Source organism: Ambystoma mexicanum, chromosome 4q, assembly GCF_040938575.1.
Source record: "Ambystoma mexicanum isolate Mex_15411 chromosome 4q, UKY_AmexF1_1, whole genome shotgun sequence".
In the NCBI taxonomy this organism is placed as follows: Eukaryota; Metazoa; Chordata; class Amphibia; order Caudata; family Ambystomatidae; genus Ambystoma; species Ambystoma mexicanum.
Window position 1 is genome coordinate 384,330,728 of NC_090928.1, and position 18,683 is coordinate 384,349,410.

At 44.9% G+C, this 18,683-nt stretch overlaps 1 protein-coding gene across 2 annotated transcripts in view; it reads right to left on the minus strand.

Annotated features, from left to right (window-relative positions):
* Positions 1-18,683, minus strand: part of AKT3 (AKT serine/threonine kinase 3) — a 2,870,184-nt gene that overhangs the window by 1,621,396 nt on the left and 1,230,105 nt on the right. For both annotated transcript variants that reach the window (XM_069607962.1, XM_069607961.1), the window contains one exon: positions 7,391-7,502. In XM_069607962.1, the coding sequence (XP_069464063.1) occupies positions 7,391-7,502 (112 nt within the window). The remainder of the gene's footprint in view (positions 1-7,390; positions 7,503-18,683) is intronic.

An 18,683-nucleotide genomic window follows, 5' to 3' on the forward strand; every position in this document is an offset into this window, starting at 1 on the left:
GGAGTGGGCGAGTGGACTTTACAAGCTTTGGCTGAGTGTCTGTAAAAGGTTGGGTGCAACAAATAGATATGATCAAAACGGTCTGGAAACAGTTTAGCCAGATCCCTCCCGAAGGTGCCAATATATAATGCAATCATAATCATAGAGCAAAGTGAGCTCTGGGGCCAATTACAGGGTGTGGTATTGCAGTATATGTGTCGATATACATTTTGGATGGAACTATTGATTGTATCTAGTATGCCTCGTGTATTCATTATGTTAAAGGAAAGAAAGTAAGAGACTAATCAGAGTAGAGGGCATAGCAGGCAGAGAAATGGTCAAACTAGATGGAATATTGTAGTTAGCTGCCATTTCACTTTCAGGGTAACTGGTGTAAAACCTTGTGTGTTGAGCACCAGTTGCATAGATATATGCAACCAGCAGGTCACAGAACTAGATGTGCCATTAAAAGCAGTTGGCCATGGGATCATGTACATTTTGAAAAGTGTTCACTCGTCAATGTGATGCAACTTCCCCAACAAACAAAACATCTAGTGGACACTGAGATTTAGATACACTAACCTAAACGTTACTGTCAGGGAGACAATGCAGTGTTTTACAGCAGCAATACTGTAGTTATGCATATGCAACAAATTAAATTGTTAGGAATTAATTTGCATGACAGTTTTTACTAGTTACGCATACTGGTTTTTGCCGAAGAGGATATAGTTAACTAATAAAAGTATCATCCCGATTACTTCTGGTTTTCAATTGTTTGGAGAAAAAAAATAAATCTTGCCCACGCGGCCCTTTTGACACTTAAGAGTGAAGGTGATGATTACTATTGCACTCTCTCTCTCTCTATTTGCCCCTTTAAACTTGCAGTGAACAGAAAAGAGGGTGGCAAGAGCCTTCAGACCCAGAGAGGAATTCAGAGTTAGCAGTGCTTTCATTGAACTGGGTAACTTAAATAGCTAACTTTGCTACAAAAGTGTCAATTTAATTAGCAAACTGACAGAATTACATAGCAAATTGCTATGCGACACTGCTTATTTTATGCCTTGCAGAGGCTCATTTTTTATGTCTGAATCAATTTGTAAGAGGTGCCAATGCATTTCAATGCTTATTTTGTACCTTGTAACTAACCTGACTGTATTGCGCTACAAAACGTAGTGTAGAATCTCAAGTTGTTTGGTTCTCTCTTTAGAAGTCAACAATGTGCTTCTAGTTAGGCCACTTGCAAAGTGATCTGCCTGTTCAACAATATTGGCAGGGTAAACCCTATTGATAAATCTGTTTTTGAGCAATTGACATTCAGTTTGATATGCAGCTTCATCATTGCAGTTTCTCCTAGCCCGTATAAACTCCCCCCTGAGGAATGTTATGTATCACTGTTCTTCTATGACCGCTTGTTGCAAAGAGCACTGAATTCAACTCTGTTGGTTCCTGTATTTTTTTTGACGGAAGTCGCTCAGGGCTCGCTGTTATGCGACTGTCCAGGAAGTCAATATTTTCATTGCTGTGATTGCCTGTCAAGGAAAGACCAAAAGTCTTCGTATTTAGAAAATGTTCACATTTTTTTTTAAGGTGTTCTGCAGTACCAGTCCATGTCAAGCGAACATCAATACATCAACACCATTTGACAAAGTTGAGATTGAATTCTGGATTAACCAATGCAAGTAGACTTTGAAAATTAGTCATAAATGAAAATGTATTGACTACGTAGGGGCATAGGAAGTACCCCCACCCCCTCCCAAGGCAATTGCTCTCTTCTGGTGATAAAATTGTCCTTTGAAGAGAAAAACATTATTGGTCAGAGAAAATTGAAGACATTCTCTAAATATCTCCAGATGGGGAGAACAAGGATGCCGATGCTTGAGCGTAAACTAAATGGCCTCTAGTACCAGTGAACATTGAATAGATGTATGTAATGCTGTGACCTCTAGCGTCAACAATAAATACTCGGTTTTTCATTTTATGCCATAGTGTCACATTAATATGTTGGAATTTTGACCACCTCTTTATTGATGACATTGTTGATATTTTTGGCTAAAGGTTCCGTTACCCACCGTATTCCACTAAGAATCGGTCTGCCTTCCAGAATATTGTCAAAATGTTTACGAACTTTGGGCAGAAAATATATGCTGGGCATACAAGGGTGCTCTACCACCAGATATTGCAGGTCGTCTGTGAGGAGGCCACGTCTATGCTATGTACTGATCATTTCCTTAGCTTGGATGATTATAGTTCTGGTGGGATTGGAACCTTGGGGTTCGTAACACCCAGGCGTCTCAAAATGGTTCATTGACATTTGAATATAATCTGTTTTAGTAAAATCACAATGTTGCCACCTTTGTCCGCTTCTTTAATTACAATGTTCAGGTTCTCTCGAAGTTTGTCCAAGGGCTGAAATTCAGCAGTGCTTACATTCTTAGCTAGTGTAGTCCTGTTCTTTCTTGTTGTGTCCTCCAACCTGTGTACATCAAGGATAAGAGCCTTATGAAAGATGTTGATAATATTATTACTTTGCAGGTTTGGTGTGATTTTGGATTTTCTTTTTCATGCTTTGATATCTAGATACTGGATTAGTTCTTGCTTAGAAATTGTGGCCATGTCCTCCCTGCTGGGGGCGGCTTTGAGGAGGAGAGCAATTTAAGTTGTCAAATAATTTGCAAGATCAGAAGCAGAAAAGAAGTAAAAGGCTTGCTGGAGGTGGGGTGAGAATATGACTAAGAACTTGAAAGACATTGAGGAGCACGAGAAAGCCTAAGAAGATCGGCATAGTATTTACGTTTAACAGACAGCAGGGCAGAGTAGTAAGAAGCATGAAGAGAAGCGTATTAAGGTCTTCAGGAGATTGCATTTTCTTCACCCAGTATTCAGCACAGAACAAAGATTGACAGAAATGTAAAACATCAAGGAAGTAATCCCAGGTTGAGGTGGTTTGTGTGAGGGGGAGAAAGGTGAGACCAGTGAAAAAGATGGAGCGTACGGCAAAAGAAAAAGGAAATAAAGTTGTGGCGGAGACTTGAGAAAGTAGAAAAGTCATCCAGTTGAGTGTAGACCAAGAGAAGGGTCAAAAGAATATCATTTGTGTCAAGAGGTGAGCGAAGTGGAAGAGGGAGCTGGTAGGGAGGAAAGATGGAGGAAGATGAAAAGATAAAGTGACCAGAAATGTAGATTGTGGTATGCAAATCTGTAGAAAAAAATAGAAAAGTAGAGAAAATCAAGTAAAGGGCGGGACCCTGAAACGTGTGATGGGGGATTGGAATTATTGAAAGATAGGACTGTAGTATGGCAAAGAAGGGAAATGAGGCACGAGATGTAGAATGATAGATATTGAAATCGCCAAGAATAACCAGAGTAACATCAGTGGGAACAATGAACGACAAACAAGAATCCATATCACAGAAGGTTACAGGCCAGGCGGGAAATAAACAGTAACAAAATCCTGGGACTTTAGAGGGCATAAAAATGTAATAATGATATTTGAATGAAGAAAATAGAGGGAGATTTTAGTGGAAAGCGAGAAAGATACCAAGCCCCTGGCACCAATATTAGGAGAGCGAGAAACAGGAGCTGGGTGAAATGCAGCTGCAGTAGTTTAATGAGTGAGAAGGGGAAGAAAAGTTTGACAGAAATTGCACATCTAGACAAAAAGGATTGAGTGAGTCTAATTGCAAATAGATCATGCATTCAAGAGGGCAAAAGAAAAGGGGACAGTAGATGTATGGGTAGCAGCAGGGTAAGTTGGGTTAGTTCAATTGGAAGAGTCAGTAAGTCTTGGGGTAACTCGAGAGGACTATTGAGCTGGAATAGTATGACAATAGTAAAGATGGAAAAAAAGGATGAAATGAAGAAAATGAGTACAAAGACCTGCAGAAGAAAATGGATACAGTGACACCAGATTCAAAATTGCTTAAAATGATGAACCCAACAGAGGATGGTAAAAAGGCGCCAGAAAGTAGGGGACAGTCCGCAGAGGCACTATCACATGCATCAGTTGAAAAAAAGTAGGTGAAGTAGTGGCTGAAAAGTGACATAACAGCAGGAGAACAGAAGACCGTAGGTCGTCACATCATAAGTAATTAATATAGATCAGAGAGAAGCGTAGCATGCAGAAGCAGCTGTCCCAGGAGCAGACCTTGATGGACTTTGCCAGGATTTTGCCGTAGGGCGGATGTCAATAGTTCTCTCTGGGATCTTCTTCCAGGTGGGAGTGGCTCTGTTAGTGGACGGATGGTAGGCAGGGCTGAACCGAGCACACTATGGCTGTGCGAGAGGTGTCCGTTCTCGGGCCACAGGAGCACAACAGTCAGCCTGATAGGAGGGGCAGATAAACTCCTTAGCTGCCACACTGGTAGGACATTCAGCAGCTTCCCTGCACTCAGGAACACCTACAGTTCTCTCAGTAGAAGAAATCGATGCGCTTTACCATATCCTTAACATTATACATTCCTGAATTAATGGTTGTAATTTAGCCGCTATGTACGGTGCCAATTGTTCTAGTAAATTGTATACTACCACGCTTCAATGCTAAGTAATAAAAAATAGTTCCTCGAATTACATTTGCACCATCAACAGTGGCAATAACACTGTAAACCTCAGACTTTTGCCATCATGACAAAACAGCAGCAACTGGGCCACCGATGGTGAAGATTTCTCCTTTTTAGAACGTGATCTTAGATTTGCATCATTCCATAGAGAACTACCAAAATGGTGCTATAGAAGGTTGGGGCCTCATTTCCTAGGGAAATCACTATATCATTTTGTCTTGCTGTTACCTTTCCTTAATGGGTCCCCGGAACATGATTCAGAGTTATATTTAGAAGATGATTGTAAAGAAAGTACATTCTTCAATAATGAACACCGCCTCCGATTGTTTAGGTGTGTTTATTTCTATTTGTTCATGGGTTACAGGTACAAGAAGAAGTTAATGTAGGTACGGAGGAAACATCTACCAGCCCCCGTGTCCCCTCTCCAACTGTCATTTCCCAGAACCCTCACACCATCCACATTCTATCCATACCTTAGATTCCAGCATGAATGACATCACATTACAGGAACACTGACTCTTATACCCACACCCCACACAGGGAAAATGTGTAGACAAATCACTACAATGATTAGTACAGGAATTGATATGATCAGATTATTATATTGGTAGACCAAGTTGGAGACCTGTTTTACATACCGACTAACTTTTCTGCATTAAGATTAAATAATCTACTTTGCGCATTTAAACAATCCTTTTGGCAGATATCAACTTCACAAATTGAGGACTGCAAACCACCACATAAGACGACAACCTGTCTACATTTGTTTATTTAGACAATCCGAGATATTTATTGTGACTATGAACTACTTTTTATAGAGCAGACCAGTTTTGCTATATTTGATACCTGTAAACAAAAGAATGTTTAAGGACATTAGGCTGAATCTTTGCCAGGGAAGGGGTGGAATTGCTTTATTAAGAGCAAACTTACATCCATACACTAGTTTCAAGGTGCTAACTGATTATTGACGTGTTTGTTTAATACATAACACAATCGGGACGAAAATGATCCACTGTTAATCCTTAGTTTACCACTAAAGAAATAGGCTTTTAGCCTTTTTGTATTATAAGGACTATTGAGATGATCAATCTATGTGCTATTGAAAGGGTATACCATCAAGCTGCCTTTTGCGGTCTTGCCTCCCATGCGCACCTTCAAGAACCTATATTCATTAAAGTGTAGTATGCTCTTCTGCTTACAGTTTGTGTGCTGGAGATTTGTAATTTCATCCGAGAGGGTGCGTCTACCTTGACCCTGAATGATATACCTTGTACTGTAGCTTGGTCTGCAATTTCTAAAATGACGAGGTACAGGCTGTATACTGTAATGTATACTGACTGGAGAGAAACCTGTGAGCAAGACTCTCTTGTACCTTATGCGCAATACAGCACACTTGTACAGCCAAACACATGCGCCTCCTATCATGCATGCAAAAGGGTATCCTTATAGAGTGGCAGCTCAGTGACGCAGTCTAGCTCACTTTTGCCAAATGGAGCTTTGCCAAATTCGGTTTTGCTGCATTTTGTTTGCTTTTTTTTTTTTAATTACACAGATGTATGGTAAATTGGGGTAAGGTATATAATGGGGTGGGTGAAGGGTGTAAGGAGTTGGAGGTGCGGGGGGAAGGTATGGACACAAATCGGCACATTTGCTGAAAATAATTTGACGAAGTTGCCATTCGGCAAAGAAAATGCAGCAAACCATCATAGAACTAGCAAACCATAAAAGAACCAGCAAAGCATGATATATGGTGTCACCTCTCGTGGATACAGAAAGCGTACTACAACTCAATCACTTCAGGTGTCAAACTGGAAAGAGTATGAACTTTTGCCACAGGCCTATCAACAATAGGAAAAAGAAATTCACTCAAGCCACTCAACCGTAACATGGGGTCCCAACTCAGGGTCAATGTGGCCACAAAATATTAACCACAATTACAAATCTCAATGACACCAGCTGTAGCATCTGTGCTCTCCTCTGCCTCAAAGAGCACTCACAGCATTCCATGTTGCATGTATCCCGTTTCGATATGCTACTTTATAAGCAGAAAAGTACAAGCAGTATGGAGTACTGTACGTAGTTTATCACCTCAGCTGCCTTCAAACACATGACAACAGTTTACAACACCAAGACAGCCAAACCTAAATGTTAAGAGAACAGAATGGACATGTTCTTGCAACTGAGAACACTGGTGTGTGGTTTTAGCTTGCTGACAGAAAATAAATAGAGTAGTTAAAAGTACTGTGGGCAAATACAGTGTTTAAAAGGTCACAAGTTGGCGCTACTGGTGCAGAGCATATTTTTACTTGTTCCATGTCACTTTGCCGACAGTAATAACTTTGTGGTAATTTACCACAAAGTAATTCCGACATTTTTCATTGATTCTTTTTTTTATTGGGGATGCATATCCACCGCCTTTTTACCACCGACCCACAAATACCTATTTTTTTCAATGGCATTTCGTAGTAATTACTTTGTGGTAAATTACCAAAAAGTAATTACTGTCAGCTAAACAGGGATACGATTTGTACTTCTAGCAGATGAACTATCCGAGAGGTGTGACGGGAATCTGATTACCTTTAATATTATTCTCAGCTGTATAGTCCCATCAATGATATATCCGAGAACAAAAACGGGGTGTCAAAACAGTCATGATTTAGATAATTCAAGAACACTTCATTTTTACAATTTAGTTGACATTTGCTCTCTTTAAAAGACAAAGAGGAAAACAAAATTAATACTTTAACAGAAATCTACAGATTGATGTTGGACTTTTTAAAATTGACGTTTTTGTTCACTATAACCTACAGATTGTCTGCATACATTTTAAATAGTAATGAGCGTTTTTGTCTCACCGTTCCTCTGGAGTGTCAACATGGAAAGTTCGTTCGATAACAGTGGTCCATTGGAGACATCGGATGATAAATGTGTTTGGCTTTGGTTTTTCAGTTTTCATTAACTGGCATTCTGAAAGTATAAGAAAGGAAAAATATGATTTACACATTCTGGGTGTGTTATCATTAAAGAACACGGTTTTCCACCTATACAATCTAAATTAACTATTTGATTATGAACTCCATATCTTAACTTCAAAGAAAGAAATACAATCTTTACATATGAAAATGAATCAACAGAAATTATTCACTGAAGTCTCGCAGCACATTGATCTGACTAATGTGGTTCAGGAACCCAACTATATGAAATTTAGAAAGAATCCGAGATGTACGTGCATCGTCACTGAACTATTTGGTGTACACAAAACACATACGTGCATAAAAAACGAACCCTCAAACTTTTAATTGCTTCAACAAAAGTAGATAATGAACATGAAATGCATTACTTGTACGAAATGTGTTACAATCGTTGTGCCTGCATGTTCATAGGACTGCTAATTTGAAGACCAAAACTATTCCCTCATCTCCACTGCGCATCAACTCCTTGAAACAGGATATAAACCTCACTGGTGCATAAACAATTTTTAATGTAGCAGTTTCGCAAATATCATTGGAAAATAGTCAAAGGTCAAAGAAAACTTATTGAAGTGATGCAAGCATATTCACACATGGTAGCATATTCCAGGCTCTCTCATTAGGAAGGACACATGCAATTAAGTATACAAGCAGTTGCAACATTCAACAAGGTATATCAGGGAATATTGAGGGGGTGAATTTAGCATTTTAACATTTGAAATAAAGTTCCTGCTCCTCAGTTTGTAATGGGCTTTAACAAGGAGTTTGGTAGTAGTCAGCATCAGTAATATATATATTATGATTTACTTTTAAGACTAACATTTTAAACAAATGTAACAGAACTGTGGGAGTTGTGTAACTGAGAATCTGCTTCACAAAACATAATAGCTAACCTTACAGCAAGATCTCTTGTGCTACATGGGTGGCTAATACTGCAAGTGAATACAGCTTCTAGGGAATTGTTAGAAAGGATTTTAGAGCAAGAGATCACTTTAAACGGTTCATGTACAGAACCAAATCCTAAGATCAAAGTCCATTGACTAGCAACTATGTGAGCTCTCCTCAAAGCCTAAAAGAGTTACAAAGGTCTACTAGGTTGCAGGCTTGGAAGCAACACCCTTTGCAAGTATGAATCCAGAACTTTTCAAAAGTACTAGGTGAAAGGTTAATAAACTTTTTGTCGTCATATCAACATTATCTGCTTATACTGCAGAAACCATTTATGTACATCATAAGAGGTAGGTCACATGACTTTAGAAATACACGAACATGGCAGACAATTCTTGCACACAACGCCTGGTGGTATCATGCGTAGAATAGGCAAAATGTTCCATGCCCATCAAACCCATCATCCAACAGACAGGAATCCCAAAAGTAATGTTCTATGTTCAACAGCATGGCACCCATTACTGAATACAAACACTCAAATTCAAACCGAAACCACGCTGGTGCACACATGACATGCGAGCATGCTTTTCCTTCAAAGAGGGATGCAGCCAGGGTTCTGTTCTCAATTATCTTGCTGATCTCTAGTGCCTAATAACTAGCATATTAATAGAGGCGTAGGGGGTAATAATTGTATGCTTATAACGAGGATGGGAGGTCTCCAGGGGGCATGCGGATGACAGTAGCCTAGAATTGCTGCTCCGTCACCCAGGCCCTTTAAAGTGATTCTTGCCCCCACTTTAGGCCCCCCAGGTGAGGTGTTGACCCGCCCCAGGTGGCCGGCTGACCCTGTAGGCCGCATTTGGGCCGAAGCCTGGGTGATTAAGAAGAAGAAGAAGAAGAAGAAAATGCGCCTGGCAAAGAGGAGTTTTAGCTCCCTCCTGTTGCCGGCACAAAGGAGCGATGGAGTAGAGGAGCTGCAGGACAGGAGAGACCTGGTGTTCTTGACGTCCCCCGCCCCTCTTTCAGACCCAGAGGTGAGTGGGTGGACCATGTCTGCCCTCCCCACGCACACAGGACCATGGGAAGCTCCCCGTCCACAGTGGTGATTAGGCACGGCAGTGGGGCTCAAGGGACACAGTGAGGGTTTGTGGAGCCGCCGGACTGTGGAAGCAGCGGTGGACCGCCCCCACCCCAGAAGAGACGTGCAGCCAGGGCCCCCAGGAGGATTGCAAAGAAGCACGTGTGCCGACTGAGGGACGACACAGGGCCGCGCAGTGATTGCGCCCAGCACAAAGAGCAACAGCGGGACCATGCAGGGTCTGGTGGAAGAGCACCCGGATTGTGTGGGGAAGGATCAATTAGGGGCCCGTCTGCCATCTCTTACTGCTGGGGAAGAAAAAGGCACATCCACACCGAACAGGCGCCCCGGAGGTGTGGACCCACAGTAAAGGGGTGTGTGCCTGCCTCCTGTAATGCTCTGCCTTGGTGGGATAAACCCCCTGAAAGGCCTGGATGGACAGCCAAGGTACCTGAACACCGGTGGTGGACTGCAGGTGGGCCTACCGGCAGCAGTGAAAGGCATGGAATAGGAGGTAGAGACTGTGTGGTCTCCGACGGAAAGGGTGCTGAGCAGTACCACGGGCCGCGCAGATGACCCCGAACTGAGCCCATAAAAGGAGGTAATGTGCGGGAGGTGTGGGCCCCTAGTCTAGGGGTGTATGCCAGCCTCCCGGAGAGTGCTGCTTCTGCAGTTACCAGAGGGGAACAGTGGTGCGTTTGGTCAATGGAGCACAACAAAGGGATCAGGAGTGGCACTTTAGAGAACGCACCCGAACAGTGAATGGTGTTGATACATCCGGGGACAGAGATACCCCAGGCCTCACATAATTGAGTGTCGGAGGGAGGAATGTGGGCCCCCGAACAAGGGGCGTCTGCCCACCCCATCCCCAGGACGTGGACTTTAACCCTCCCCTCCCCCCCGGCGGGTGGCAGAGAGATATATTCTCTTTGGACGCTACACGGGCTGACCATTTCCCGGAGAAGAGGAGGCTGTGGACAGAGGAGTACCCGGACAAACTGTATCAGCCGGTGTTAGGGAGAATTCTCATAAATGGCTGATTTCCCTTACCTAATGAGTCCCTCAGCAGCTTGCTGGATTTCTAGGATTTATTTGTTTCACCTGGTAAGAGTGTGAGCCTTTTTCCCACTGTTACATGTGTTTTGCTGTGTGTGTTTTCACTTTGTGTGTGATCTTGGGCACTGGAGCCTCACCTACTCCATGAGCACCACTTTTTGTGTGCGTTACACAGCACCTTCAGTGCAGTGACACAGGGTTGTCTTTGAGACTTCCCACTGACTCCATTTTTCTGGGGCTGACTACTGTCCCCCAGAAACAGGTAAAGTTTCCATTAACTTTATATAGTCACTTTAAACCACAGACCCAGTACACCCCATCTTACATGGAGTATTGGAAAGGGTTAACTCTTCTCCCTTTTTGTCTGTGCCTCTTGGAGCCTTGTTTCGTTCCCTTTACATTAAGACTTGACTGGTGGCAGTGGTATCTACCCTAACTTTTCTACCACGATTATCTTATATAAACGTGGCAATGTTTTAGGCTATTATATTAGCCTCGAACATAAACCCGCTTGACGAAATACATTTTATTTTGGCTCCGGCTGTGTTTATTTGCCATTTCTTTTCGTTAAAGTCTTTCTCATGTTTTTCTCTGCGTGCCAAACCGGGGGTGACTCCTTTGTTCGCTGTCTTTTCACGGGCTTCTGCACAGAAGGCCTCAAGGCGCCTGAAAGTCTAGATAGGCAGGATGTGAGGGAGGGATCTTCGGACCCCTGCCATGGGTTCCCTTGGTAACCCAAGCCGCACTCCTGTTTGATTGGCTGAGGGGACTGTCCTTGCCAGGACAGCCACCCTGCTGTGTGATTGACAGCCAGGCTGTATGAATGGGGGAAAACAGCATAAAAAGCAGGTCTCTGGGACTGGAAAGGCAGAGTCGCCACTGGAACGAAAGAACCAACGAGGAACTGGCAGAAGAGGACCCCTACAACGACTGAACCGCCTGGTGAAGCCCTGCTGCAGGTCCGAATCTCCAGAATCCGACGACAGAAGATCCTCCAGGAAACTTCTTCCCTTGAGCTGGTGGGACCAACCAGTTTGCCCAAACTGCAAGCCAGGACCCCTCCTCTGGTTGAATTCACTATACAGAGCTACAGTGAGAGCCGGATAGCCAGGAAGGTCGGACCCTGCTTGGGTTTTAAGGAGCGCACCTTTTTATTCTTTGCTCTGCTGCTGGTTTCTTCCCTGGGTAGTGAAGGGCCCTCCAGTCTTCCTACTTCTTGTCAGTCCGACAGTCGCTTCAGGAACCGTGAGCCTGCAGGAACTACCAGGACCATCTGCCTCAGCTACAGCTCCCTCTCTGTTTTAAGGTACTGTGCAAATCCAGTTGTCCGTTTCGTTCAACCGCGGTGAAAGTGTTTGAAATCTTTCTCCAATCAGAGGGCTTGTCCTTCTCTTCTCTTCTAACTAACTTTTGCATCAACCAACCTCGTACGGAAACCATGCCACAAACTTTACCGCAAACTACCCTAAACTGTGTGATCTTGAGCAAAAAGACTTTTGACCCATTGACTTCGGCCCTCTACCTGATCTCTGTAGTTCCTCTTGCTCAATCGCCCTGAGTACTTACCTGTTGGTTAAACCTCATTTCTAATAACTTTATTTTTCCCTCCCTTTTAAATTGCTGGAGTGCCATTTTGCTCCCACTTCATTTTGTGAGCTTAACCTGGCTGGAATTTAAGGGAAGTGGTGTGGTGTATTAATAGTGTGATTTTTAGACTGCTTGTAGTAGTGTACTGTTATACAACTGAAGAGTGAAATAAATGTATGTTCTTTTACTTGAAAACCTTGAGTCAGTGTTTGCCTTAATCATAGTAATTGCTGTCCTTTGTGTAACTATCTGATACTGCTCACTTACTCTTGAAATAAGTCTGGCTGCTCCGCTACTGCTACCATTAGAACTGTGTAGTACAGGCTTGTACCAAAGGTGACATTGTACCGTCACTTGTAGTCTTAATTGTGTGTGGCGTTCCCAAAGGGTACTGCATATAATTCTGCCTTACACCCGGTGGAAGTGGGAGGAAGGAGTGGGACCCCCTCGGAGAATCCAAACGGGTCAAAGGTTACATGGAGGCCATGTCAAAGCTGGTCAAATTTGTGTATCCAGGCAGACCGGTTCCCATGGCTCAACGCGATTTACGAAAGATGGAGACCCTGGGATCTGACTTGACAGCGACCAAGGGTGATGTGGCATCCCTTCTGGACGAAATTAGGATCATCAGAGCAGATATCGGAGGCAAGGTTGACCAGATTAGTGTGAGAATGGACAAGATAGAGGAGAGACTCCAGGCGGTTGAGCATAACCAGTCCCCCTTGGACATGCTTGAGACCCAACTGAATGTGAGGATGGGCGAAATAGAGCAAAGAGAAGCAGAGATTCATACACAACATCACTAAGCTCCTCTTTGAGGATGACTCCATTGATGAGACAAAAATCGAGATGGTTCAGTCCGAGGTCAGTCCTGGACAGTTTCCTTAACTACCCAGATAGACTCAAAACCTTGGAAAGGGCAAAGACAGTAATGTGTACTGTCAGGATCACGATTTTCCAAGACCCGTCTTCTCTGACCGTCACAAACAGAAGAATGCGTCTCCCCATGAGGAAATGGCTCAATGAGAAAGGAGTCTGGTACAGGTGGTGATTTCTGTTCTCCATTTCATTTGAACTGGAGGGCCTGAAGTACAGACTTGCTACTGAGGACGAAATAAACTAAACAATTGGGGAGCTGCTCGATGGAGATGTGGTGGCCCTCTGGCTCACCAGGCGAAGGTGGAGTGGACAGACAATGGCGTATTAAGAGCCCCAGAAGGAAGCGGGTCGCCAGATCAAGGACGTTCAGAAGCTGAATACTCTCCCGACTGGCACGCCCTGAGCATATTACAGGCAGTGGATGCACATTGGCTGCAGTTGGCTGATGAGTTTGAGTGGTCATTTGGCCTGGGGTTAGGTGGGGGGGTGGGGGAGTGAGTCTGGGAAGACCAGATTGGAGGATTAATGGGTAGGTAAGAGGCCGTTTGTGTTGAACGCTAGTTGAAGTTGGGGGCATGTGGGGGGACAATGGGGATGGAGGTGTCAAGAGCGGACGACTGGGTTTCGGGCCTGTCTGGTGGTTCGACACTCTTCTAGTGACAGTAACTGGAGGGGGCTGGGCACCCAAGGAGAAGGGGGTTGTGGGGACAGGATTTTATGGGGGTATATTGGGATTTCTTGATCCAACGATGTTATACGCACACTTCTGTACTGATCCGGTGCAGTGGGGAGGGTCAACTCCCTGGTGGTTCGAGAAGTAGGAAACAAAATCATGGTATGGCTGACTCAAGGGGAGAAGACCGAGGGAGGGGGGGGGGGTTATGGGTCAGAACAGCCTGAGGGTTTGTACGCTGAATGCGAAAGGGCTGAACTTTCCAACTAAGCGGTCCCTGGTTGCAAGGAAATTTAGAAGATGTCCTATTCCTCCAGGAGATGAAATACTTGAAGGGCGAAGGATTCCCTGTGTACTGGTGGGAGGACAGTATTGGGGCTTGGGGATAACGAGAAAAGACTGGGTTGGTATTTTGGTCCATAGGGGACTCTGACTGGAGGTCATAAAAGTGTGCTCCGATGTTGAGGGAAGGGCGGCTCCAATCACGGTTCAGATTCAGGCAATCGGGTTCACATTTGCCACGATGTATGCCCCAAATCAGGGCCAACATGGTTCCTACAGGGAACTCTGGTAAAATTAATGGAGAGTGGGGGACATTTCATACTGGATGGAGACTTCAATGTCTGGAATGATATCAGGACAGACCGATAGTCTGGGTACTACGGGAGTAGGAGCCCCAGAATCAGGCAGGCAGGGAAACTGGGAGGACCATGTCGCTATACGAGATGCAGGATATTTGGAGTCCCCTCCACCCACGTGATGGGGGTTAACTTTTTATTCCACCTCACCCCGGACCTTGACGAGAATAGACTATCTATACATATCCAGGGACCTGTCGAACTTAGCGTTGTGGTCGGAAATTCACCCCATTAGTTGGTCAGACCATGACATGGTGTCTGTCGATATAGGGGCTCGAAGTGGAGGTGTAATGAATCTCTGTGGGAGGACCCATGTTTCAGGGAAGAGCTCGAGAGCGGTATCACAGAATATTTTGAACTTAAATACACTGGGGAGGTGCGTAAGGACATTGTGTAGGACGCAGCAAAAGGCTATATGGAGATGGATATTGATCAGAGAGGGTGCTCGTAGAAAGAGAGCGTACCCTCAGAGAAAGGACTGAGGGACAAAATAGGGGACCTGGAGAAGCAGGCGCAGTTGACCACGGCGGGTAGGGAGGACATCATCCGAGGGGCGTGAGAGAGGAGCTGAAAAGCCTCAAGGAGGAAAGATAGTCTGTAGCCTACAATTTCTGAAACAGAGGTTGTATGCAAAGGGGGACAAAGCAGATGCTCTATTGACGGCCAGGTAATGTGGTCAGCGAGCAGAGAGGTGGGTTGCTGAGGTGGAGGGAGGGCATCTGAGGGTTCGGCTGAAGGGATTCAGGAGGCATTTGCAGAATAATTCTAGGAGGGCCTGTACAGGAGTGAAGGGACACTGAAGGTTGAGGAAATTGGGAAATACCTAGCAGACTCCAATCTCCCTCTACTCACAAAAATGGAATCGGAAAGCCTGAAAGTTCCGAGCACTGGGGAGGAAATTAGGTTGGCTGCAGGGCGGTTGAAGTTGAGTAAGGCCCCTGGGGATGACTGCTTCACATCAGGATTCTACAGGTCATTTCTCCCAGCCCTGCTCCCCTTCCTAACAACATTGTTCAATGACATCTTGACCACAGGGAAAGCACCAGACTATTTTACACAGGCTGTAATAACATTGATAGTGAAGGAGGGCAGGGACCCCCAGGTATGTGGGTTTTAACGTCAGATTTCTCTCCTGAATATAGATGCCAAGATCTACGCCAGGGTACTAGCCGCAAGGTTGGAGGAACACTTGCCAAGACTTGTCCAGTCGGACCAGGTGTGGTTTGTAAGAGGGTGGCAAGGGGCCAACACCATGAGGAAGAGACTGCACCTGATTAATGAGGTACGGGTTGGGGGTGGGAGGGAGTTGACCCTACACTCCTTTCCATAGATGCCAAGAAGGTCTTTGCCTCCAAAAAGTCCCACTCTACCCTGTCAGTGCTAATTAAGTTTAGGGTAAGTAAGGGACATATTAGGGGCATCATGGCACTCTACGCTTCCGTCAGGGCAAGTGTGGCAGTGAACGGGGGATACTCGCGTTGTTTTAATCTGTAAAGAGGGCCAAGACCGGGGTGCCCGCTCTCCCCGACACTATTTATACTGCCACTAGAACCTTTGGACAACAGGTTAAGGGAGGACAGAAGAGTTCAAGGGATTAGGGTGGGAGAGAACTCGCTTGAGGTAGGGTTGTATGCGGATGACATGCTCCTCCACCTGGAAAATCCATATAGATCCCTGCAGTGGTGTAGTTGATCGAGGAGTACGGGCAACTGTCAGGCTTTAAAATTAATAAACTCTGTACTTTTTCCACTGAATAGAGGCGAGGATAATGATTTGGGGCGCTTTCTCCCACTGGGCATGGAGGTTAACGTGGGGTCTTTGAGCTATCTTGGTGTCAGGGTTACAAGAGGGCTTGAGGGTCTGTATGAGGCTAACTTCCCCCCCGTTGATGACAGCCCTTGAGAGGGATTTGGGTAAATGGAAGGAGCCGACCATCTCGTGGATGGGACGGCTGAAAGCGCTTAAGATGGTAGTCCTTCTCAAGATCCTGTATTTGTTTCCGATTCGGCCTAGTCAGATCCTGACACCTATTTCAGAGCGATCAAGGGGACTATGTTACAGTTCCTGTGGCAAGGGTAGAAACCTAGAGTTTCTAGTGATGTTTTGAGTCTTCCCCAGGAAAGTGGGCGGTTTGGGCTTCCAGATATACATCTATATTATAAGGCCACTCAGCTAAGAGTACTGATCCCACACCTTAGAGGACAGAGACTTACAATGGGTGGGACTTGACAATCATTACCTGAGGCCCGCAACGTGAGGGAATGGCTATGGGTGCCCAGGGCACAGTTACTACATGTGATACATGAGCACCCAATCCTCTGAACCATTTGGAGCACTTAGTGACAGGGTAAAGGGAGGTTCAGTGTGACATTGTGACCCTCACTCCTAGGGCACCTTGGAGTACCAAGAGTTCCGAACGAATTCCCGGATCCCTCCAGATTTCAGGCATGGTACGAAGCAGGCCTGGAAAGGATTGGACAAATGTGGAGGGGTGGGAGATTTATTAAGCTATTGGAGTTGGAGTACGCCCTGGGGATAGGTACACTCTCTGCCTTCATGTATTTGCAACTCAAGGGGGTCTGGACTAAAGAGGCATGGAAAAGATACAGAGATAAATCACCCCCTTTGAGAAACTATTAGATACACATATGGAGTCAAAGGGAGTGATCAGGGCGCTGTACAAGGCATTGGACACAAGGAAGGGGACGGTGGAGGGGTTGCGGTTAAAGTGGGGAAGGGACATGGGGTTGGAACTGGACCCGCAAACATGGCTAAGGATGTGTCAGGGGGTGGGGGGACTTTACAACCTAAGTCTCCTCTCAATAGAAACTACACGCAGTGAAGCTGTTACATAGATGGCAATATGACCCGTTTAGGCTATCAAGGATGTACCAGGATCTGAGTCTGATGTGCTGGCATGAATGTGGCTTGAGAGCTGACTATTGGCATATTTGGTGGGGATGTTCGGAGGTCCAGTCCTACTGGGATGACGTTTTGAGATCAGGGACCTGGATGGGGTTCATAGACTGAAAGCTCCCATGCTGATCCTCTTTGGTTTGGAGGAACGAGAGGGGAATATATTCAGGTGCAACGAATGGCACACAGCATTCTCCTAGTGGGAAGGGCGTGCTTGGCAACACAGTGGAAGGGGGCGCAGTTGCTGGGAAAGAGGGAGTGGGTTAACGTAGCCTGAAATATATATGTGATGGAACGAATAACAGAAGTTACATGGGGACCACAGGTCGATTGAGGTCGATTGAGGCAGATTGGTCGGACTTCTGTTCGGTATATATACACCAGGGTGATAGAAAAATAGCAGGAGAATAGGGAATGGTGGAGGAGGATGACCGCAAGCAAGGAAAACTGGGAAGTATCATACCCGAACTGGATATGAAATATGACTATTTGCATAAACACTGAGTGGTCTAATATGTGATTAATAGTGGAGCTCTGGTCTGATCAGGAAAGGACTGGTGGGGCATGGACGGGGGAAGAGGCGTGGGGGTGGTTTGGGGGAAGAGTTTCCAGTTAAAACACGTTTGTAGACCAGTTAGGTTGCAACCTTTGAGATATGCTGAGTGGATTAGGGATTTGCAGTGTGGCAATGTAGCCTGGTTTCTGTGTGTTTAGGAAAATGTCAAAGCAGAAATGTACAAATAAAAAAAATAAAAACAAGGAGGATGGCAAACAATATTTTGGATACAAGTTAAAAGATGGTCATCAATAGGCCGTCACTGCAAAGCAAACACCACAAGAGGTCATATAAGGATTATTTGTTGATCAACCATCAAAAGGTGGAGGGTTACTAATTTCCAAGTCATTGCCAGATTAGCAAGTTACCATAGAGATCCACCTTAATGTTACAGATGGCATATGAAGGCGCAGTCAGCAGAGGTTTAGATCTGCACCAAAGAGATCTTTCTAACAGCCAAAGAGCTATAAGGTAGGGGGGAAGAGGATCGAGATTCAAAACATTTTGACATCATTGCAGTAATCATCCACCAGTTAGAAATCATTCTGGATCAGTCTCATGATAGCCAAGAAATATTTGTCTGAGATTTTGAGTCATGCAGCTGGTCAATTACCATTCGAGGGTGTTAAACAAAGCGGCAAAATACCTGTACACCGAGATAGGGTTCTCAATGGTTTTTGTGAAGTCTCCTGCCTTGCTCTGGGGTCATCCATTGGGGTCACCAAGGCAGTTGGCTGCCTCCCTAACCTAACGGAGGATGGGTCAGGGGGTGGAATGGAGTGGATCCTCCAGTGTCCCTCACTTAGTTTCTATGACTGAGCACAGTCACAGAAGATAGATATGGGCCTTCTCCCCAAGTTCAAGCACCTGAAAGTCCCACTAGTGAGATCCCAAGTTCCAGAGAGGGA